Raw genomic sequence first — 24,131 nt, forward strand, 5'->3', positions numbered from 1 at the left:
TCTAGTGCAGTGATTTTTGAACTTCATGCCTGGCACTTTGGAGAGAGCTGGGCAGCACATTGCTGTTGAGAAATATTGCTTCCAGCTGCTCTCTAAAATAAATAATAATAAAAAAAGCATTAGTGATCCTGCACTGTTTCCTTGGGATGTTTTGCTGGTTAAGGTTGCAACAGCTGACAGGCAGATTGTAGCACCCCTCACACTTAATAGTGAAAAATTTAAATTGAGGGACTGTTTTAGGCTAGATTTAATGTGAATTATATTTTTAATATAGGGATGTACTGGGTCCAGCAGCAGGTCCTGCTGCTTAAGTTTTTGTCAGATGTGCCTTGAGTCCAGTCCTGAAGGTTGTCAGGGTTTGTTGTTGTTTTGTTGTTGGTTCTTTTTTGATCACACCACTCTTCTGGGTTGAGGTGGGGGATATTTTAACTGCTGTATGTTAACTTGAAAGGTAAAATCCCCTTTTTCCTCTTTCTCTGATACTGTCCTTTAGGTTGTCAACCAGAAGGATTTAGAATAATGAGAAGGTTTTGACCATCAAGGGGGATGTCAGCGCTGCCTTCCTGGGACTGGAGGATTGAAAAGGAGAAAGGACCAGAACTGTTTTATCCAGGCTGCTTTTGACTGCTGACTCAATCTGCTGTACCCTCGTGGTGGTGGAAGAACAGGGCAGCCATTCCTGCTTGCTTGGGTGGTATCACCACAGCAGGGTCACCATGAATGTAACAAGTTTATTCTCCTTCACCAGCCCCGCAGTGAAGAGGCTGTTGGGGTGGAAGCAAGGGGATGAAGAAGAGAAATGGGCAGAGAAAGCTGTTGATGCATTAGTGAAAAAGCTGAAGAAGAAAAAAGGTGCTATGGAGGAGCTGGAAAAAGCACTAAGCTGTCCTGGTCAGCCCAGCAACTGTGTCACAATTCCTCGTTCCTTGGATGGCCGGCTCCAGGTGTCGCACCGGAAAGGGCTCCCACACGTCATTTACTGCAGAGTGTGGCGCTGGCCAGACCTGCAGAGTCATCACGAACTGAAACCTCTGGAATGCTGTGAGTTCCCCTTTGGTTCAAAGCAGAAGGAGGTTTGCATCAATCCCTACCACTACAAGCGGGTGGAAAGTCCTGGTAGGTTCTTCCTTGTTTGTACCTTTACACCTTATCTGAGCAATGCAAAGTGTGGCAATTAATTATGTGACTCATCGGTTTAAATAAGCAAAAGTGGCTGTTTGCACATGTCAGATTCTTCCTCTTCAGTTTATCTGTAGGCATTAATTAGCAGTTCTCCCTTTCAAACGGTGAATGCTTCACTTGTGTAAATGTTTTATCACTACACAGAGGTAGTCTTAGTATGTGCCTCAGGCTGCTGGGCTTGGTATCATCTGGGAATGTTGGTACCCACTATCCATCAGTTAATTTGCTGTTTACTCAACTGTGCAGATCTGTGATTTTGTATGAAACATTTCAGGCTAACATAAAGGATTTATTTGCATTATCTGTGCTTGTAAACCATTCTGACACACAACAGTAGTAATACATTATTTGTAGTAGTATTTTCAAATTATTATTTTACTTTATCACTTCAGTTTCTTCATTCTACAGAAAATAATATTGTTTTTAGTATCTCTCACAATTGTTGCCTTTTAAAAAGACTTTGAGTTTAGACAGCAGATTATAATCCCCTTAATTTGAACTTTGATAGCACTGTTTGATTGTATGTGAACAGTTCTACTGTCAGCTGTTCCATAAACACAGATTACCTGTTACCCACTGCCTCACTTCTTTTCTTAAGGTGCCACCCATTCTCTCTTCAGTCTCCTCTTCAAGGGCCCGACCTCTTTTTGATAACTCCATGCTTAGCTTCACTCATGCAAGTTTATGGTCAGGGAATGCTGCTGGGGACTAAGATGAACTGTGCTTGGATGTGTCGTCACTGGCCTCCAGCTGTTTGTGAGGGTGTACAGGGACAGCTGCAGAAATGCACCACAGGCATGGGTGGACTTCCCTGGTTTAAGTGTGGGAAGTCCATCAGTGACAGCCATTTCATAAACTCTGCAGCTGTCTGTAGAGTGGCAAGGATACACAGAACCATGATGGAAATGAGGCAAGATTGTTTTGCTGTGGATGGAAATTGCATTTGTCTTGGATCCGCAATGCGTAGTGCATATTTTGATGTTAAATATTTTCCTTTGCTGTGTTAGTATTAACTTAGAAATCATGTGAATGGCAGATGCAATACCCATAATGTATGTATTTACGCAGCAGCAGCTTGAACAAAAGAACTCAGCTTTGGAAAAGCACTTCTGAAAAAAGTTAAAATTTAAAAAAAAATCTCAACAATTTCATGTTAAGTACAAGACGGATAATAAAATAGTCATGTACTTGTACTGCTAACTGTGTGCATATGTCTGAGTTGGTTGCTTCTATTCAGTATTCCAAAATACTGAAAATTAAGATTCCTGAAACACCTCTCTTTCTATCAGACTGAGCAACAGTTGGGCTCTTACTGTAATGCTAGATGACATGTTCTAACTCATTTTGCTTTAGTATTAAAAGCAATGACTGAGTTTGAGAACGTTGTCATATGGACCATTTATGTCATATTTAAAAGCAGGTATTTGTAAATATCCTGTCACAGAATATTTACAGATTCTTTACAGAATCACAGAATCACTTAAGATCATTGAGTCCGAACTTTGACCAGACACGACCATGTCAACCAGACCATGGCACTGAGTGCCACATCCAGTCTTTCCTTAAACACCTTCAGGGATGGTGACTCCACCACCTCCCTGAGCAGCCCATTCCAAAGTCTAATCAGCCTTTCTGTGGAGGAATTCCTCTTAATGTCCAACCTAAACCTCCCCTGGTGCAGTTTGGGACTCTGTCCATTTTCTGTGTTCACTTCAGTGAGTTATGCAAGATTGAATAAAACTTTTAAAAGATATCTAACTAAAATGTACATTTTAGGCTGGGTATGTAATATAGGAGGTGTTTGTGTTCAGTCAGCCACAGATTGTTTTGAGGGATATTGCACAGAGCTGAGTGGGAAAACAGTTTTTGGAAACAGGTGGTAGCTGAACTTCCATTTGGCTCAGAGAAGTGCTCTGTAACTTCTGACTTCTTTTTTCCTATCCCTTCCTTGTTCTTGCTGTCCTCCAAGCATGGTCTTTATCTTCATTTCCTGACGGTCACTCCCAAATTCTGCTAACTGTTTTTTCCCATTTTTGCCAGGACATTAAAACACCATTATTGCTACATAAGTGCTTACACTTCTGAGATTAGTGGGTAGTGGGAATCCATGCATGAGTCACCATTTACAGCAATCTAAGGGACTCGAGCAGATATCAAGGTTCGTGTTTCCCAGAAGGTTTAGAAATGTGCTTTCTCTTGACAAAGCAAAATTGGAAACTCAGACTGTGTATGATACATGTTTGGTGTGCAAAGTACATCATGAAGTTCTAGCTCTGCTTGACAGCGTGGTCTCTAACTGTTTTGTGCAGAACCAGTTACTGGAGATCTGAAGGGTATGATCCATGCATAGGATGGCATCTATCCCTTCATTCTTCTGCTGATTGTTGTGTGATTTGTTTCAGTGTTGTGTAAGGTTTGAGGAACGGATTAGTGGTAAATCCTCAAATATGTAGAGCAAGGTAGTGCTCTTTGTTGGGAAATCAGTGCTGTGGATACATCTGAGTTTCCACAGTGCCAGAGGCATGAATGGATTTTCTACCTTGTCACCTGATTCCATCCTCACTGTTTAGCTTGTGAAGATGAGCTTGGAAAACATGAGAACTGGCACTCTGTGGTATGTCTGCCAGCTACAAAGCTACACCTGTATCCAAGTGGGATTTTTCTGTTAGCCAACCTAGATAGGAACAGGTTGTAAACAGTGAGAGGAGGCAGAAAACTATCATCAGTCTCAAGGAGGGAATCTCCCACTGTCCCTGCACACGGAGGGGAATGTGGCATCTGGCAGGCACGTGGGTGTGACATGACAGGACCACGCTCAAGCCTGACCTGACCCGGAGGCTCTGCACAGGCACAGGGTCCTGTCTGATCCTGTGGTGCGTCAATCAAGAAAGCTAAACTCACAGGAAACTGCTTTTTGGCACACTTAACTTGGCAAGCTAACGTGGAATCAGATGGAGGCACAGCAGAGTGGGGGCCCAGGGTGAAGGTGAGGGAGGGTGGCATTCCTGTGACACTGACGATCTTTCAGCCTGGAACCAGTGAGCTGATGGAGTGATGGAGCTCTGTGGCGTGGCGGGGTGCATGGACTGCTCCTGTTGTGCCAGCATAGCTGCTCCTGTGGCCTTGTGCTGCACCAGATCACAGCCACTTCTCTCTCCTGCTGTGTTATCTTCCAGGCTGATCAGGGCAGCATGGGGCTTTTGTTCTGGCTGTGGAGCATCTGTACCAACACGGCCCTGTGGAGGACATCTGGGAAGGAGTGGAGGTGGAGGGACCTGAGAGGAGAAAGTAGAGACTTGTTGCTGGGAGTGGGAATGCAACCTTGCACTTTGAGTGCCAGGAGGAAATATCTCCTTAGGATGGGTTAAAGTAGCTCACTGCTGCTGTTGCCTAGGTCTGTTGTGTGCAGAATTATTTCTGGAGCAGGGTAGTTAATGGCTGTCAGATTTCTCCCTTGGCAAAGCAAAGCTTTTAATTAAGGAGGGCAAGGTCTGAATTTGATGCCTCTTAAAAATTGGCACGCTTAGCTGAACTGGTGTGCTTGCTTGGCTGAATCTGTTTCTTCTCCTCAGTTTTATTTTTTGGTTTAGAGATACCTGTTGGCATTATCCTTAAGTATGATCAAGACTTGCTAAATGATTAAGTGTACTGCATACCCAGAGGCTGTGAAGAAAAACCTGACACAATGTTTCTCATCCCTCTGAAAATGCCACAAATAACCTCTCAGTTTTTTCTGGAGAATGTATGAAGTCCCTGCTGAGACACTTCCTTCCCATCTTTACTCCTTAGGTTTCTCTGGAGACACAGCCTCTGCTGTCTGCCTCTGTCCTCAGTTATGTCAACGGGGCCAGATGAAGGCTCTTATCTAGAATTTAAGGAGGAAAATGTCCTGGATCCTGTTTGCTCTAACAGCAAAACAAAAGGAATGGACTAGGGAACAGAGAGGATGAAGAGGTGCTTAAATTGACAGCCGTGCTATTAAAATAATAAGTCACACCTCTAATGTGGCTTTAGGGGAGGAGGTTCAGTTCTTTTGCCTTAGCTAAAGGGCAAGGAAGGAAGGAAGATGAAGAAACTGAATATTTAATTTTCCCAGAGTACCTGTGGACACTAGCTCTCCTCCCTTCTGATGCAGAATTGTGTTAGCTTCTTCTAAGCGTCCTTGCCTGTCATCCTGCTAGGTTCTGACTTTACAATATGTTACAAAGGAGGCAAAAGAGAAATTAACTTCGTTTTCATGTTTAATGTGTGGAAGTGGTTGAAGGTGCAGTTTCTGTAAATGGCTATTCCCCACTTTTTTGCAGTTACCAATAAAACATAGATAAAAAAGGCTGAATGTTTTTCCTCTGTTAAGCTTCTCTTCTCCAGAGAGCTGGCTGCTCTGTGTCGAAGGGCTTTACAAAGCTGATGGTGCCAGTGTTCCAGCCCAACTGGGGGAAAGCAGTGGTCACTTTTTGGTGATGCAGACAAGTACAGTGTCATAACAGTTGAATTTTCAATTCTTCCTGAAAATGTGATGTTCCTTTCAATTATAACCATGAATTCAAGGTGTGTGTCTGCTTCAGCAAGCTTGTTGCTGGCCAGAAACATTTTACCTGTATGTACAGCTGCTTTTTGCCCCAAGAGCAGGCCAGATCCCCAGGCTCTGAGACGAGTGGTAGGTGTGTCATGCTGGTTTTGCTCTTGGTGTGGACTCTGCCTATGACTTTAACCTGATTATTTTCATATTTGTCTTTGATCTCCTCTGTATTTTGCTTTCAGTGAGCTCTGTAAGGCTATGCACCTACTGCAGGCTCCCACAGAACCAGGCCTGGTAGAGGATAATACCGTCAGTGCCAGGCATCTGGGTGAAGGAGAGGGGGGAAGGAAAAGGCAAATGGGAGGCTGCTTTTGGGGTGTCAGGGAGGGCAAAATTGCTGCATCCCTTCGGAGTTAATGTGTAGAACCAAATTACAAAAATCCTTGTTTCTGTATGATTCCCATAGTAGGATTTCTGCACCTCTGCAGGCTGGGGGTGAAGGAGCAGAGTGTCATCCCTGAGAAGTTTTGCTGTGCAGCCATGTGTGCACTTGGGTGTGACTTTAAAAATAGCATTACTACAACAGGTGGGTAGAATTATAGGATGGTTCCCCAAAATAGCAAAAGCAACTGTCAGTTTGCTTGGCAAGCGGAATAAAACTTCCTTCATTTTGGCTTTGCAGAATTCAGTTCTAAAATTGTTCTCCAGAGCCAACTTGGGGGGGGAGAAATTGAAATGAGGAGGTAGAAGGAGAGAATGGTCTAACAGCAGAGCTTTCCTTGTCTAGCCTTACCATGTGTCAGAAAAAGAAATTGCAATAAAGGGATAAAAGTTGTCAAGAAAGGTATGTTTCTGTCCTATTTTGCGTGTGTTTTCTTTCTTCAAAATTAACCAGGTACAGATGTTTCTTCTGATTTGAAAGACCAGACTTCCAAATTTTAACCTTCTCAGTAGGGTGGTGACTGTGGCTTTTGTACAGGTAATTTGAACTCTGGTCTGTGTAAATGTCTGAGTTAATACACACTATCACTGTAACTTCCTCCTGCATCAGGACTGCTCCTCCACCAAATCTGCTTACAAGGACTCCCTCACTAATGTGCATACAATTAGCACTAAATTCTGAAACTGACCTTGACAAATGCCAGTTTAATCAGAATGTCAGCTTATCAGAGCATCCGCAAATAAAATCTAATGTTAGCTGAATACTGTAATGCAGGAAATGTCCTAATATTACATGTCAAATGCATTTAGACCAGATGTCTAATGTAAAAGCAAAGTCAGTAAAGTAACAACTGTTTTGCCTTTTTTTTTTCGTCTTTCTTTTCTTTTTTTTTAAATAGAGTCTTCATTTGTAACTATGCAAAATGACAACTCAAGCTGTGGGGTCTCCCTAAACAGGTTGCTGAATAGCTACAATTACTAGAACAGAGGTTTGGAGTTAAAGTCTCAAAGACTGGAATTTCTCCTTTTGAGAAACCAGCAAAGCAAAGCTGTGATACCACAGCCAAGGGTTATTGGAAGAGCTTTAAGTAGATCGATCCTTAGAGATTGCTGTTGATATGATGCCTATTAATTTGATAATTTTAACCAAGAGTAACTCAGGGAACGTGAGAAAACCTAATGACATAGAAAGTTTTCTCTCTGCACAGTGTTTTACTGTTCACAGGCAAGATCTTGGCAAGGCCTTGCAGTCAGAATGCTTCAGTGACTCCCTGGTGTTGCAGAGAGCAGCACGTTCAGCTGAGCATGTGTTGGTACCTGCTCTGTTCCCACCGTGGGACTGGAGTGCTCATCAGGATGCCACAGCCAGCTTCAGCTGCTGTGACCTCAAAGGCAGGAAATGAAGCTGGGAGTCTTCAGGAGGGTTCAAATTTCTTAGTTTAACGCTGCTGCTGTCTTTTGTTGGTTTTGGTTTGTTCCTTTTTTTCCTTCTCCTAACTCTTTTTGTTACAGTTTAGACTTTTCAGGATTTTCTTATTTCTAGATAGCGTAAACTTTTGTTTTAGGATTTTCCTCCTTCCCAACCTGCAGTTCTGTTTTTCTGGTGAAACATAGGTGGCTTTGCATAAATACAGATGAAAATACAGCTAGTAATGCTTGGAAATTAAAGTGCTCTGTCTAATGATAGTATTGTCAGGTCTTCATCAGCACCGAGAACCCTGTTGTGGTACAAACCCTTTTACAGAACATATATTAACCAAGTCATGGTTTTTAAGAGCAAAAAGTGCAGCACCAATTGCTTTTTTTTTTCTTTTTTTCAATTATCTTAGAAATAATTTTTTTACAGAAGAAGTAGAATCTACTTTGGCAAGGAAAGTGGATCAGTGTCTGCTGCTCTTACATGTGGCCCCTTGTATTTCATTACTTAGTCATTCAATTTCCATACATGGAAAGAAAGATACCTACCCCAATTTTCACATAACATGCAAAGGGTGTGGAAAAAATGAGCCCTTGAGGGAGGCTAGCTGTCATCTGGGCTTGTGCAAGATAATCAAAACCCATCTGGATAGAAAATACGCTTCTTTGAAAGTACAGCAGGTCCTTTGGATTGGATTAGTTTGGGGTTTTTCATAGAGAAACTTAGAAGAAAAGAAGTTATGTTCATAAATTGGAGACTTTCTGTGTTTGCTAAAATCATTATCTCTGGAATGTGAAATTGAACAAAAAAGAAAAGCAAGAAGATCTTTATTTAGGATAGCACATCTGTTAGTTTTCTGAGGAAGAACAGGGTGACATGCTGGAGATAAAAAGAGTAGAGATCAGTTAGTTTCTTCAAAGGCCACTATTACATTTTCATAAAAGCATTTCTTCCTTGGTGTGGTTAGTCAGAACATTTATCTGAACAGCCAGGTTGCCTTTGGTCTATCTTCTGTATTTTTGGCATTCTTGGCTCCTAGATGAAATAGCCCTGTGGCTTAAATTGCCCTGTAGCTCTAATTTCTTTAATACAGCTCCTCTTGTTTGGTGCAGGCATACTTCGTCTTATTTGCATGCTAAAAACAAGCTCCCCAATTCCCAGGCTGTCTTGACAGACACAGGATCTCAGCTACAGTTCCACTAACATACCCTTCCTGGGGATTTATCCCTCTTTCCCTTACTAGTAACCTTACTGGTAGTAGTCCTATACTTACTCTTAACTGCAGGTCCACATTGATAGAAAAACTTGGGAGCAATATTTAGCTACAGTACAGCACATAAAGCCTTTTAATCCGGTGTTTGAAGAATTACAGAAATCAAGCTGTCAGATGAATTGTGGTTCAACTCCATTAACTTTAATGAGGTTGAGTTGGCAAATCTGTTGCAGCAGCTTTTTAAGACAACAGTGTACTCAATATTATGTTTCCTTTAAATATATGCTGATGATACTGATGTTAAATTAAAAAAAAAGAAAATTAATTTTTTATTATATCAGTGTTCCCTTCCGCTGAAGAGGAAGGGAGGAATTGTGTTTGCAAATGGTTAGAGCCACATCCTGCAGAGATCTGCCCAGCAAAGATGTGCACTGCTTCATTATTTCATAGCAACAGGTGTGCTGGCTTAGCACCGAATAACTCTCTCATGCTCTCTCCCCTTCAATTATACCTCTTCCTGGAGCTGGCAGCTGCAGCAGAGATCAGCCTCCTCCCCTGCTGGACCGAGCCTCAGTAATTCGTTGTTCCATGTAGCTGAGGTCTGCAACCTGACCAGAAGTTCAACGCCTTACACAGGGGCGAGGAGAGCAAGAAGGGTGTGTGTCCCCCTTGATGGTTTGAACTCCTGGCAGCTTTCCATGCTCCAAAGGGCCCAGTCCCTGCTCATGTCTTTACTCCTGAGTGAACAGCGCTCAAATTAACTCCTCTGTGGCTCCACTAGGAGCAGCTTCCCTGCAAAAAATCTGGGAGCTGCAGAGCAATCAGGTTATGGCAGTGAGTGACTTGGGGTTGGACTAGTTGGAACGCTGCAGTCTGTTCCACCTGATGTGGCCTTTCAGGGCTTTTCCTCCTCATCAAAGGTTTTGTGTATGCAGGGAGGATGAAGTAGGTGCAGCACTTAAAGTAAATACTACAATGATATTTTTGAGATTATGTGTGTTGTATCAATACCAGTAGTATTCTTTTTCCCCTTTTCCGTGTGTATTTTGAAGTTGGCATTTAATCACTTGAGGCTGGCAGAGTTGGACAAAAAGCATGGGTTTGCATGAAGGACAGCTGGGAAAAGGAGACTTGTTTTTATCTCAAGTCCTTCTGAACTTTGCCAGTGGTTCTGCCCAACAGGAGAAAACATGTATATATACCTTGGGAAAATCTGGCACTGCATTAATTTAATTAGAGAAAACATACAGAAAATATCCTGTTCTCCTGCTATTTTAAAGTGCTGTAAATCATGTGGCTTCCTCTGATGTCATGTGTGTCATTGTTTAATGTGAGGTAGGGGATGGGAAAGGTAGGTGATGTACTTTCTGCACAAATTAACTCCATAAAAGTTAATGGTTTGACCTTCATCCATAGGAAAGGAGGAGATAGGAAAGCTGTGTTTTTAATGCTTAGAAAAGTAAGGAAGAATCATAAAGACAGGAAGGGGAAAATATATTTTAACACATAATCTCATTGTTAATTTTTTCACTGATAATTTATTAGCCCAGCAAATGTTGACTATGACAATTAAATAGTATTTTGACCTAGCTGTAAAAGGACTGCTTGGTTTAACAGAACAAGCTTAATTCTGAGAAATCCTAATATTCAGAGACCTTGGCTCCAACATTTTGAGGATGAGGGCACTTGTGGTGTCCACCTGAATGCTGAGTGACTTTTTGTTAACAGCCTTTTCCAGTGGTATGTCAGAATGGTTGTGTTGGAGCAAGCAACAGTCTGCACAGCTGGGGGAGAGGGATGTTTTGTAATTGAGAACTTCCATAGAATGACAGATGGATGTGTTTTGTTTCAGAAAACACCATAATTAGGAACTTTGTCTATGCCTTGTAAAGTATAGTTGGGTTTTTGGACAGCAAAACAAACCTACTGAAGGGTGACATCTGCCTCAAATATTTGAGATCTGTTGGAATCTCAGTGAAGTTGCTCTAAGAAATTGAGAGATCAGATTAAATGCTTAAAACCAGCTTCTGACTTGGGCAGCCTTAATTTCAGTAGTGAGGGTTTGGGGCTTTTTCAGTGTATGTTCAGTGAAGATTTCTGAGATCAGACTGCTCCTGCATTAATGCCACTAGCAGGCAAAAATGGGAGCTTAATTTCTCTCTTAGGCATATGCAAAAAAAAAAAAATCTGAGGAAGGGAAACCTACTAGCTTTCTTTTTAGTTAGTCTGTGACTTTAGGAATAGAGAATGAGTTTTTAGTATGACATTCATTGATATTCCTTTTAAGCATGGACCTAGACCTCAGACCTGGTCTATGTGTTGAGTGGTTATCCTGGTACTCTTGGACTCCAGTTCACTAAAGTAAATACCTGAGTGCTGCTTCTGTAATAGCAAAGTGCTGGAAGAGTAAAGATGCCCCAGTGTCCTGGAAGAACCTGTTTGTCATGTGAATAAAATGTTGTTTGTTCTTATTTTTTTTTTTGGCAATTAGTTTGTAATTCAGGCTTTTAATAAAGCAATTGTATCCAAAAGAGCTTTCTTAATCTGAATGACAGCTATGTCTGTATAGGCTTGTTGACAGCGTATCTTCCTCTTCTGTGTACCCAGGTGTTGAGGCCAGAGCAGGAGTCTCAAGGAGAGGGGACAGTAATCTTGGCTAGTTTTCCCTGGGTTTTGTTGGGTTTTTGGCACCCTCTCTTGAAGGCAGACCATGTGGGGGGGTTTCTTCCAGTCCTGCTAGGAAATGGAGGTTCCAAAGGGGGAAGACGTGAAGAGGACTTGCTTTTTGATTTCTCTTCCACTACTTTGTGCATGGACCTCCTTCTCCCAGACCTTGCCTCTCCTATCCATCACTCAAAAATTTCTGTGGAAGGAAGAGCTTTTAGTACTTCAGTTAGCTTGGACTTTGCTGTAAGGCATTCAAAGACAGAGGTTGAGTTACTGGAAAAAGACTTGATTCTTTTGTCTTAATGTATCTGGTATGTTCATATTCCCAGTTTGAAAGAGACCTTTGTTTCTCTGCTGAGAAGGCTTCAGAAGTGTGGTGAGACTTGTAGTTTCTGATGTTTCTCTGATCCCATAGTAGCACATAGTTGCAACTCAATTGCTGCTCAGTTGGTTTTTTTGAACTGCATAATTTTGTTTAAATTGCACATTTTGTAAACTGACTTGAAGAGTTAATAACTGTTTTAATAGTAACTTGTAAGAACATAGCCCAGGTTAAAAATAAAATTACAGCTATTGGGACCAGACTGAGTTCAACGCTTATTAGTATTGTCTTCAGAAAATAAAAAAAAAAGCCCCAAAACTGCTCTTATTAGCAAGGGTTTGGATTACAGGCCATTAGGTGATTAGTTGGATAACAAGTGCAGCAGGAGGAACTGCATGTCAGCATTGTCAGGCTCTTCCCAGCATCTTTTTGTGCAAGTAAGACTGAAACACAGAACTGTGGTTTGTTCTTGGCTCTTCTTCACTGACCCTCGGTGAAAACAAGTTCCCATCTCCATCTGGCAAACCAGGGAGCTGCAGATTTGAGGTGTGCATTAAACTGATGTAAGGGAAAGAGTTCTTGTTTGGGCATGTGCTCCTAGGTTTGACTACCTTGTTTTTGAGTCAGATGCAGATATGCTGGGGGGGAGGAAGAACGTGGGTTTTTTTTTCCTTGTGTACCTTCAGAACTGAGTCTATAACACTGTGGCTTTTCTCTCTCTCTCTTTCCAGTTCTTCCTCCAGTGCTGGTTCCAAGGCACAGCGAGTACAACCCCCAGCACAGCCTCTTGGCGCAGTTCCGCAACCTGGGACAGAACGAGCCCCATATGCCGCACAACGCGACTTTCCCGGACTCTTTCCAGCAGCCCAACAGTCACCCATTCCCCCACTCGCCCAGCAGCAGCTACCCAAACTCACCTGGAAGCAGCAGTAGCACCTATCCACATTCTCCAGCCAGCTCAGACCCGGGAAGTCCTTTCCAGATGCCAGGTACAGTCAGCTTCCCTTGAGAAGGGAGAAGGTGGCTGGACATCACTGCTATCATGGGTTTTTTGCTTAATAACACCAAAGGATCAGCCAACACTTGTGTTCAATAGCAAGCTAAGACATGTAAGGTAATAAAGAGTATAGAATCTCTTTTTCTGGTAATATTGAAGGCTTTAATATTTGTGCCTCTTTCAAGCACAGTTAAAACATTAACAGTAGAACTCTTTTGAGGTGCGGGGAAAGATCCAAAATGTTTGAAGTCCAGTTCAGCCCTCAAAGCATAGCGTTTAATGCACCAGAAGTGTGATGCTAAAGGTCATCCTTGCTTATGATCATAAGTTCAGCACAAGGCTTTAGTTCTGCAGAAAAATCATATTTCTCTAGGTGATCACGTTATTGCTACTTGATCAACCGTTTCTTCTCATAGTGGTGTAATTCCAAGAAGCATATATACTTCAACTGAAAAACAGTCCCTTAAACTAACTCTTCAGGCTGTTTTACTACCTACAGTCAGAGAAGAGCCTTTCTTTGTTGACTGGTGCCTGTAGGAAATCCTGTGAAGCTGCCTTTATTGGTCTTTACATGCGGTTGGATAAAACTACTGCAGTCTGTGGTGGATTTCTTGATCTGAATGCTGGAAGAAGGGTGCAGTACAAATGCTTACTGATGTTGTTTGCCTGTTTCCTTCAGGGGCTGAGTGGGAGGGTATGTGTAAACAAAGCAACAGATTTGTGAAAATCTGTTTCCTATTACACAAAATTAATATCCATAGATTTCTTCTCTTGCTAATTGTTGCAAATTTTTCTCATGTGAGTGAAGACTACTGAATTTGCTGGAAGGAAGGAAAGAGTTTGTATTGGCTTTTCTAAAAAATGTGAGAATTTGTGGTGAAACCAGCTGTCTCTTTTTTCTTTTTTCTTTTTTTTTTTTTAAACATGATTGCTGTAGCTGGGTTTTCCAACAGAGATAAAGACCTAACGAGGTCTCCCTGAATGCTGGGTTGTGGAAGTTCACTTGATCTTTGAAGGTCTGTTCTGTCCACATGCCCTTAATGTCAGCAGCTGCAGGAAGTAAATTGAGTTAGAGGGGAGGTCTGGATACTGGTGTCCTTGATGCTTAGCCCTGGACAGGTGTCCATTTTGCACTAATAGGGAAAGAGGCTGATATCTGAAAAATACAGAAATAAAGGGGCAAAGCAGTTAACCTTGAAAACTTTGTAGATACTGGTTAATTTGTTGCCCATGGCCTTGGAATCTTGTGCATGACCTACATCATGTTTGCACACAAGCACTTAAGGCTTAGTAATAAAACATGAGACTCAAAATCCAGTGCAGTTTCTTAAGCTTTTAATGCAACCCTGTTGCCATCTCTTGTCTTTCTCTGCTGCTTTCTCATGCAGCTGAATGTGTTGAAGTAAGGGAATTAGCTAGGCACCTGCCAGCATTAGACATAAAGCTCTTAACAAAATACCTGCTAAACAATAAGTTAATAAATTTCATGAAAATGTATTTTCTTAAATAATATATTTTTAAAAAATCCAAACAAAACCACCACTCCACAAAAATAACCCCCAAACTTACAGAGCATTCTCTTGCCTTTTGTTGATGCTAATTTGGTTTTCAGAGTTTTGGAATCCCCTCTGATTATTTGCTGTGGTAGTTTGAAATCTGTACTCTCAGTAATGGAAATAAATGTGGGATGAGCAGCAGCAGAGACAGCACAGAGGTAATCTAATCCCAGCTTTTGCAGCGAAAGCTTGCAGAGATCAGGCAAGGGTTTCTTGCTCTTGGATGTACCTCTGTGTAATTGATCTGGAGGAGAGTGTCCTCTGGCGTATTGGGGAATGGTGACATTGGCAACTCCTGCAGCTTCTAAGAAATCTTTTGGGAAGCTTTCCCAGGAATGGAATGGGCATCTGAAGGGCAGTGCTGGCTGGGACGCTTCAAACAGGGCTGAAAGCTGTATGTTAATGAATGTGGTCATTCTGCATGGGCTCTTGGGCTGGTGATGTAGCCCTGAATGGGACAGGACAGAGACACTGACAGAGAAATTCCAGACCCACAAGGCCACTTCTGTAGAATTTGGGTTCCTAAACACTTTCTAGTATTCCCAGTCTAGGGAAAGAGAGCGAATATTTTGCACTGAATATGATAAGGCCCTGGATATAGGTGGGATACTTAAATAATTTGCTGGTAGAATTGTGTTGGAAACAGAAAAGCTCAAACTGAAAGTTTTCTGTTCCAGCTTCTCTTCACTTTTAAGATATTCAGTATCTACTGCTTGCTGGACCCTGAGACATGTTTGTGCCCTGATGTTTGTATGGCACCTTCAGCCTGCAGAACTGTGGGTTGGAAACACAGCTGAACTTTCTTTTGCGGCTTTATATGGGTGTGAAGTGACTTGTTTTTATTGCAGTTGTGCTTAATATGCCCAGTAATTCTTTGCTTTCCTTATTCGAGGTCCATGATTGCTTTTTCAGATTTCTGGTGGGTGGAAGTTTATAGCTGAGTCAGGCTGGAAGCAGTTCCAGGCTCAAACTGTATATGTGAATATGTAGATGTGTTTTAAAGAGAGGAAAGTACTCATGTATCTGTGCCTTTTCTATATTTAGCTGATACTCCCCCGCCCACTTACCTGCCTCCGGAAGATCCGATGACACACGATACCTCCCAGCCCATGGATACCAACATGATGGCACCTGCAATTCCCCCTGACGTGCACAGAGGAGGTAAGAACACCTCCTTTGTGCTTTTTGCTTCACTTCTTAAGAGTAAAGAACCTCCAGAACTTAAGAAAAATAACTGAGTTTTAATTTTGGATGGATGTTGTTCATGAAAATTTTTGTCTGTGGAAAAGAAAAAAAAAAGGCCATGTAATTTTTCTGCTGTTGTTGTAAGGGATGAAATATTAAAGCTGGAGATTATTTATAAATGTCAATATTTATTTAAGACAGGAATCTATCCCATGACTCTTTAAAAATGTAAAAAATTTGGGGCTCATTACTTTTGTACTCCCAACCAACTCAAAGACCAAAGTATTTTATGTCTTCTATCGGGAACTTCCATTAATCTCTGAATGGAAAGAAGTCCTATGAGGCTGTAGAATACAGTGTTTTCTGCCTGCGGTGTAGCATTGCTGCAGACTTTAAAATTCTGTATGAACTGAAGGCCTATTTCTTTATGTACTGTGACACAGACATCTTTTTACACATTGCTTGTCAAAGCCACAGCAGCAGCCGTGGCTGCTGAGTAAAGGATTGGGTGCATTCATCATCACATTGTTAGAAATGGCCCCTTCAGAGAACTTACTTCAGCTTACACGGTTGTGCCCCTGCCAGGAAAGAGCAGCGAGCTGAACGCAATGCCAGAATGATTATCAAAATCCGAAGCATGTGAACAATTTAACCATTGTGTTTTGGATTTTTTGGTGTTGGTGGGGTTCTTTGGGGTTCTGGGGTTTGGGGCTTTTTTGTTGCTTGTTTTTCTGCTAAGGTTAATGTCTGTTTTCAGGAAGTATATCTGCCCTCTTAGAACGATTTGGATGGATTTTGTGTTAGCCTGTTTACTCTCTGCTTGGAATGAGTTTTGTGTGTGATAAACCCCATCTGTAGCACTTCCACTTTTTGCTGATCACACAGACTACACTTTTTGTGTATGAGTAGTTTGCAGGAATTTTGGACCAGAAATTTACTGCCCCAAAATACATTTATCAAACTTTAAGCATAACTGCAGACCTCTGCATGTACGTCCCTCTCCCAAAATGCATGAGTATTACAGAATTTCTCTAATACATGAGAGGTGATAAAGAAGACGGTTTGCATTTTTCTTCTTGCTCTTTATCATTCAGCCATTTCAAAATAAAAATTGTCTATTGATATTTCCCCCTTCTAGTAGATTAGTACAATGGATTTTCATTTCTATCCCATCATTAAAGACTTTTGGGTGCCTACACATGTTTGTTATTCACATATGTATGCTGTGATTGCACTACTTAGAAGAAAATCTGCTGCAGGTTGTAGAAGAAAGTTTTTCTGTGAACTTACTGCACCATTTTTTGTTGCAAACTTTGTAGAAGCGTGTTCTTCATGGTGATTTGTTAGTCTTAAGAGATTTGATTTAACAAGCTGCATCCTGTCAATGAAGTTGGGTAATTTCCATTGTTGGCCTGTGCTGGGAATGGAGAGACTAAACGCACCTGCTCTGCATGACTTAAAGCAAATGTAAGGAAGTCAGTATGAAATCTGTGTGAGAGAGATATGATTAATTCTGTAAGAATGGCCAGCTGGCAAGATTTCTTCCTGACTTTGAGAACTGGGGCAAAGCTGCAGCTTTGATAATTGCTGGCATCTTTATGGAAATTAAAAATGTAGTAACCTCTTACTAATAATTAAAGACTGTTTATTCTTCTTTTTTTTTTTTTCTTTTTCAACAGTGATGTGAAGGGATAGAAAGAGCCAGTATCAGGAAAGATTAGCTTTTTACCAGTGTTTTTAAGCAACTTACTAGCAATAAGCACTATGCTCAGAACTTTTGCCATAGTAGGATGTAGGATGTATTATCCTGCTCTTGATTATTTCCCACCTTTTGTGTCTACTGTACTGCTGGTTTGAGGGGGACTTCTGGTTTTTTGTTTTTGTAACAAAATCTTTTAGTGGTGTGATCTGTGAACAGAGGAAAATATGAACAATAATCTTAGTTGATTGATATCAGTAAAAAGTTGGTGCTGGGAGAAGGAGACCTCTGGCCAGAAAAAACAAGTTTTCCCACACCAGTCTGATTTTCATTTTAGCACTTTGCCCTGTAGGTGGGATCTGCAAAGTTGGTGTTTTAGCAGCAAGTCCAGCTTTTCTAGTCTTAGTAGTAGAATAGTGTCCTTCATTTAAAAGAAGACACACATAAAGCAACCACAGCCCCTCAGTAGCCTCCTTTTATTTGAGGATGTGCTTTATGCATGTTCTACAGACAAATACCAATCTCTCTCGGGTTTTTCGAAGTCTCCTACCATTCTCCCAAAAAACCCAGGAGAAAGATTTTTCATACTCTGAATGCTGAAAGATTGATCTGCTGACCATATATTTAAGCTGCCTTGCTGTACTTCTTTGTAAAGTGAGAAGTGGTCCTTGATGAAGCTGTGTGATGTTGTTTTCTTCCTGTTGCTATACAGCTTTGCATTAAGCAAACAGGTGACTTGTAGTTTGTTAGTAAAATGAACTGAAGTAGAAATCAATCCACTGAATAGAAAAGAAAGCTATGTTGTATAGTTACAGCATTTCTCTGCTGTCTGAGTCTTCACTGTAGCATGTTGTAAGAAAATGGGGCAGGGATATTGAGGCTCTGCTTAGGACGTGCCCAGGAGCTTTCTATACCTTTCTGTTCATACCTAATGCCAGCCTTTGCTTCTTCTGAGTCTTGAGTTGAAATTATTTTACCCTTTGTAGCCCAGATCTGCAGGGTTATGCCTCTTTACTCCTCCAGCCTGTGTTCCAGCACTGTCAGGCTGTAAGGTTTCCGTTGTGGCTTTCCAGATGTCCAGGCAGTTGCTTATGAAGAGCCGAAGCACTGGTGCTCCATCGTCTACTATGAGCTGAACAACCGCGTCGGGGAGGCGTTCCACGCGTCCTCCACCAGCATCCTGGTGGATGGCTTCACTGACCCCTCCAACAACAAGAACAGGTTCTGCCTGGGGCTGCTCTCTAACGTCAACCGCAACTCCACCATCGAGAATACGAGGCGGCACATTGGCAAAGGTGAGTTTGGGATCTGGCCATCCATTTTGGATGGGGTGGTGTTTCCCAAGACATGACAACCTGGACCACTTCCCTCAAGAGTAAACTGCTCTTCTCTAGCATGTGGGAGAAGTGCTTGTGTTGGTAAACATATAATTTTCTGGCCTAGTCTTACAAAAAAAGTATTGTTCTTACCTGGTGTGTAATTACAGGAAGCTTTTACCCTTAATCAATTTTTAGTTGCCTGAAGGCTATCGAAATTTAAATTAGAGGTTAAGGCAGTTTGTCTAATGAAATGTCTTGATTTATCTTGATTATTGCTGTATATGGAAATCCAAATTGTGGTTCTTGGCACCAAATGTTTTAGCTAGCCTTAGTTCCAACATAAATTAGCTGTCCTAACATGTATTTTGGGAGATAACCTGCTAAAACAGTTTATTCCAAATGCATTTTTCACAGGCTGGTGATTCTTTCAGTGGGAATTTTATGCTTCCCTTCTGTGTCTGTGACAGTCTTGCAGAAGAGAAAATCTTCACCTTTATGCCCGACTAATACAGTCCTCTTTTGTGAGAACTCACCTGTAATGCAAATGGCAGGCAAAGCTGATGTTGCTCCCTGCAATGGGCCATTCCTGCAAGGCACATTTTTTAGGTATTTACTTTTTTAGTAAGCTGTAAATTTTTTGAGACAGTTGAGGGTTCGGCATGCCCAAGCAGTGAGGTAGATGCGCCAATTCATCAAGAGGAGGAAAGAACTGAAGCTGAACTGTCAGGTCCTTGAGTCTGAGCCCCCAGTCTGGAGAGCTTTTCTCTTCGTGAGAACTTGTGCAGCTCTCAGTAGTGCACCACACCTGTGTTGTGCCACTCAAGTGCTAATACTTCTTCCTTCTTTTCCTCCCCATCCATCTTCCCAAGTATCAAGATATTTATTTAACACCTCATTCATTTTTCCTGTTAGGAATAACCCAGCTGCAGGCAGAGTTATACTGAAGCACTTAACTGCATGTGTACCAAAGCAGAGCATGGGAGAGACAAGGATGCAGTTGAATAAGTAAATGTGTACAAGTAATGGTAATGTAGAACTCTTAGTCTTTGAGAAAGAAGGAGTAAATCCCAAACTTGAAGACATAGCAATAAATGTTTTTGCAGACTGGGTGAGAGTATATATATACCCACACAGTCAGTGGCAAAATCTTACATGACAGAGCGCAGTCAAAGCTTTCTTACTGGACTGCTGTTGAGTTTTCTAATTCTCCGTGTTCACCTCTGTGATTTCTGACATTGTGGGAGGTGAAAGGTTTAAGTAGCAAATAAACCATTTTTAAATATAGAAGGTAAATTTTCTTGCTTTCTCAACACCTTTGGAATTGACTCTTCCTGACACAAAGGTTCTCTGTTTCTTTTCTGGGGCTTTGATACTTTGATACAGGTGAAGGAGCAGGCACTAGAAGAAATTAGCAAATTAGCATTCAAGACTTTTCCAGAGAATAGAGCTTGGGGCTGCTTCAGTATCTACAAATGCTGCAGCAGGTTTCTGCTCTCTGCTTGCATTCCCAATTACTGCTTTACTTAAATATAATGAGAAAAAGTTGAAGTGGTCAGGTTGTCCAATGGAAGGCATTAAAACTACTGTGCTTGCTGGTTTGGTGCTGTTGAATATACAACATGTTGATTCCACATACATACATACATACATACATACATACATAACCTTCTTTCAGATCGCCTGCTGATGAAAGAGAGAAGGAAAAATGAAGACAGATGATACTCTGATATGTAATTAAGGTTTATCTCTTTGAACAGAAGCCTATCTCTGTGGTGACAGAGCATGAAAACAGACAGAATGTGAATTTGCCAACCTTCTCCTCACAGGTGTCCATCTCTACTACGTTGGAGGGGAGGTGTACGCTGAATGTCTGAGTGACAGCAGCATCTTTGTGCAAAGTCGGAACTGCAACTACCACCACGGGTTCCATCCCACCACTGTCTGCAAAATCCCCAGTGGCTGCAGTCTGAAGATTTTCAATAATCAAGAGTTTGCTCAGCTCCTGGCTCAGTCTGTGAACCATGGCTTTGAGACAGTGTATGAGCTTACTAAGATGTGCACTCTCCGGATGAGTTTTGTAAAGGTATGTGGGCATGTGCTTGAGATTATTTTGTAAGCAAAGTAATTTTTTTTTAATGTAGTGATTTTGAATGGTCCAGGAACTCCCTTCATCAGCCTGTTAATGGCTGTTGAATTTTAAGGATGGAGTGCTCGTTAAGTCTAAGACAGATCTAAGTGAAGTGAAATATTTGTGGACAGAAAACCATCTGACCCACATGCTTAGAAAGCTTGAGGTGACTTGCAGAAGATGTTTCTTCACATGAGTCCTCTAAATCTTGACCAGCAACTCCCAAATTAGGAGGTGCAGTCGTTATTTAGAATAATATGCATACCTTTCTATTCTAGGAAGGCATGCAAGGTCAGGATTTGTGATGTGGCTGTTGTGCGAGTGTCAGCATAGGTACTGATGTGAAAGGGCTGGCTGGTCCTTAAATGAAAGTAATCAAATGAAGATGGTGATATGCTGCAGTCCTTTCCATGATGGGAGGATGAGAACTTTTGGATGTGTTAAGGCAGGAGTTCCTAAAATGGAATGGGCTGTTTACAGCTCTGCATCCTTAAAGAGTTGTACTGCAGTATTGCCTAAACAGTAAAACAGGACCTCTTGTGTATTGGAAGTTGCACTGCAGTGTTCAGAGCTGCTGCCAGCTGTGCTGGGAGCTGGGAAATCCCTTCATTAGGGATTAATACAGAGCAGAGCAAACTGTACCTGCAAATGTCATAGCCTTCTCTTCAGACCTGCCCCAAAAATGGTTCACTTACAAAACCATTTTGAATGCTTTTAAATATCTCTTGATATCTTTGGTAATTACTGTAACAGAATCAGGTATGAGCTGAAACAAAACCTGTCTTAAGTTGAGAAATAGCCTGGTGGAGGGTGACCATGCCCTCTTTCTCCGAGGAAGAATGCTTCCGACTCACTGCTCGGTTCATCATCCCCATCCTGAGAATGATACTTTGTTTCTTGTCAGACAGATGCCTCACCCCCATTTCCACATCAGTCTTATCACCTCATCTCTTAATTTTTTGATCTGTTTGGCAGCATTTCCACCCAATTTGTTCTAGTTTCAGTCTTGGCAGAGATTTGAATATCTGCCTCTTCAGAGGCTTTATAGGGACCTCAGGCAGCTGGCAGTCATGTATAGGAAATTTTGCACTGCTACTAGTTATGTATTTAAAGACTTCCATTCCAAGATATCTGAAATTATACCTTTTCCACATTTATGATTTTTTTAGCTTCTGATTTGTTTGTTGAAATGTGATAATAGTTGGTGAATGCTATGGGTGCTGTGCCACCCTGCTGATAATGACTGTTGAAAGTTATTTCAGTAAGAAGTATGCCTTTCACATATTTAGTGTTATAATGTAAGGTGATTTGTTTTTTCTTTCCCTGCTTATGATTCTATATCCAGGGTTGGGGAGCTGAATATCATCGCCAGGATGTAACAAGCACTCCGTGCTGGATAGAGATACATCTCCATGGTCCCCTTCAGTGGCTGGATAAAGTACTTACCCAGATGGGCTCTCCTCATAATCCTATTTCTTCAGTGTCTTAAAATGTCCCAAGCTCCTGCATTTTGGAAACAGTTGAGCCTTGCATGTACTTGAAAGCTGTATGAGTCAGACACACGTTTTTATTTCCCCCCCCCTCAACTGGCAACAGCTGAAAAAGAGCCATGAAAACACTTGACTTCTGTGACCAACTGTTGGATTCAGAAAACAAAGATAAATAAACCCCTCTGACATACTGTTGGTATAAAGAATTTTAGTTTACATTGTAATGTACTATTGTGGAGTTGATTTACAGGGCTTAGTACAAGAGGGACGACAGAGCCAAAGCCAAACTCAGTGTGCTGGACCGAGTTCCCGAAGGATTTTTCTGCAGCCAGCACTCTTAAGGTTCTCCTTCCTTACATTCAGCACTCACTGGTTTTCCCCACATCCTCTGGAGCTAAAAGTGGATGTTAGCCAAGTCTGCTTTTTGCAGCCTCTCTTCAGTACGTCTTAGAAACATTACATTGATTGTTGTTGTTCTCTTTAAAAGTAAAAGAAAGCATAAGGTTTAATCTCAATAACTGCGTGCTATCTCTGAAATTGTGTGCTGACCATACTGCTGTAAGAATGTTAGGTATGTTCTTTTGCTAAATGTATGTATGGTGTATTTGAAAGTTTAGAAATTAATTAGATTTAGACCATAAAGGAATTAGGAATATTTGAATGGGGGGAGGTGGGAGTGGGAGGGGAAAATGGCAACTGAAATGTAGAATATATTATAAACATAGCCTGTTAGTTTAAACTGAGGTCTGAATTTTGTTGTGCATTTCATTTTCATAGTGGGCTTCATCTTGTTAGTTCTGACTATTTTTGCCTCTTCCTTTTCCCCCAAAGCAATTGTGCAGCTTCTTTTACCCATGAAGAGGGCAAAATAATATTAATTACTGAAGTTTGAAGGTTGCAGCTCTATGTATTTCATGACAAATTTGTACAGAGTGCTCTTTAACTATTGAGCAGTTTTATACAGTTTATGTAACAAAAGTAGGCTTATAATTTTGTGAGAGAATCTTGTTTTGCCAAACCTAGTAACTGTTAATTGTTTGGAGGACTTCAGTATCCCTGTTGGGTTCTATTTCAAACTTTAAAACATTATATATATTTTTAATTTTTTTTCCTGCTTGGTTTATTTTTTTCTCTTTGCTCTTTTATATTCATGTAAGCTGTAGTACTTTCAAGTACTTTTATTCCAAAACTAGTGGGTCCTCTTTACTGGAAATTTTGAATAAAACCTGTTGTTACTGCTTACATTTTATTAAAACCTTGTCTTGTCCACTTCTTAGCAGACTCTTAACAAACCAGATAAAGGTGTGGTCTTGGAGGAGGAACAGCTAGAAATGAAGATGTGCTGAGCATAGGCATAGTGATTAGCACAGGTTAGTAGCCTGGTAAACTCAGGAGCAAGGGGAGGCTGAGCAGCAGACCTCAGTGTATGTTCCAGACACAGAATGCATCTGTCTGTCTCTGTAATAAGAAATAGCCCTTTTTGGAGTATGAGTCAATCCCACCTTTTCTCTTTTTTTTTTCTTTTTTCATTTTGTTTTGGCTTTTTGTTAAAGTTAATTCCACTAGTTGGTTCAACGTACATTTTAAAATTAAATATTTTCCCCTTGCTCAGGGGAAAAAAAAAATCCATAATGTACAAGTTTCCTATTGAGAAGAACCTGCTACTTTTACATTTCAAGAACAGGTTTTTTGGTTTCTTTTCAGATTCAGTTTGACGCATCTTTTCATAAAGAAGTGGTCATAGCGCAAATGTAAGTCTTTAAAATAAATAAAATTTAGAGATGGCCAAAAAGTCAAAGAATGCCATTTGCTGCTCAGGCACTGTCTTTGGTTTTGGTATCTCTTCACCCCCTGCTACATAAACTCCCAGCTGTTCCCAACAGTTTCATTGCTTTTTATGGAATGCAGCTGTGAGGTAGTGACTTTTTTAATTAGTGCTGAAACCATCCATCATGCAAGTCTTAAGGAGTGTTTCTACTTGGATGATCCTGTGCAA

The 24,131-nt window shown here is 41.2% G+C and overlaps 1 protein-coding gene across 2 annotated transcripts; it reads left to right on the plus strand.

Moving 5' to 3' along the window:
- The first annotated feature begins 716 nt into the window (after positions 1–716).
- Positions 717–22,134, plus strand: SMAD1 (SMAD family member 1). 2 transcript variants are annotated; one of them, XM_062493868.1, is made up of 6 exons: positions 717–1,116; positions 12,493–12,750; positions 15,359–15,475; positions 18,272–18,493; positions 20,344–20,600; positions 21,991–22,134. In XM_062493868.1, exons 1-6 carry the CDS (start codon positions 717–719, stop codon positions 22,132–22,134), a joined length of 1,398 nt encoding a protein of 465 aa, XP_062349852.1. The 2 variants fall into 2 exon arrangements, with proteins under 2 accessions (XP_062349852.1, XP_062349854.1); XM_062493870.1 differs by lacking the exon at positions 18,272–18,493.
- The last annotated feature ends 1,997 nt before the right edge of the window (positions 22,135–24,131 follow it).

Source organism: Cinclus cinclus, chromosome 5, assembly GCF_963662255.1.
Source record: "Cinclus cinclus chromosome 5, bCinCin1.1, whole genome shotgun sequence".
NCBI lineage: Eukaryota > Metazoa > Chordata > Aves > Passeriformes > Cinclidae > Cinclus > Cinclus cinclus.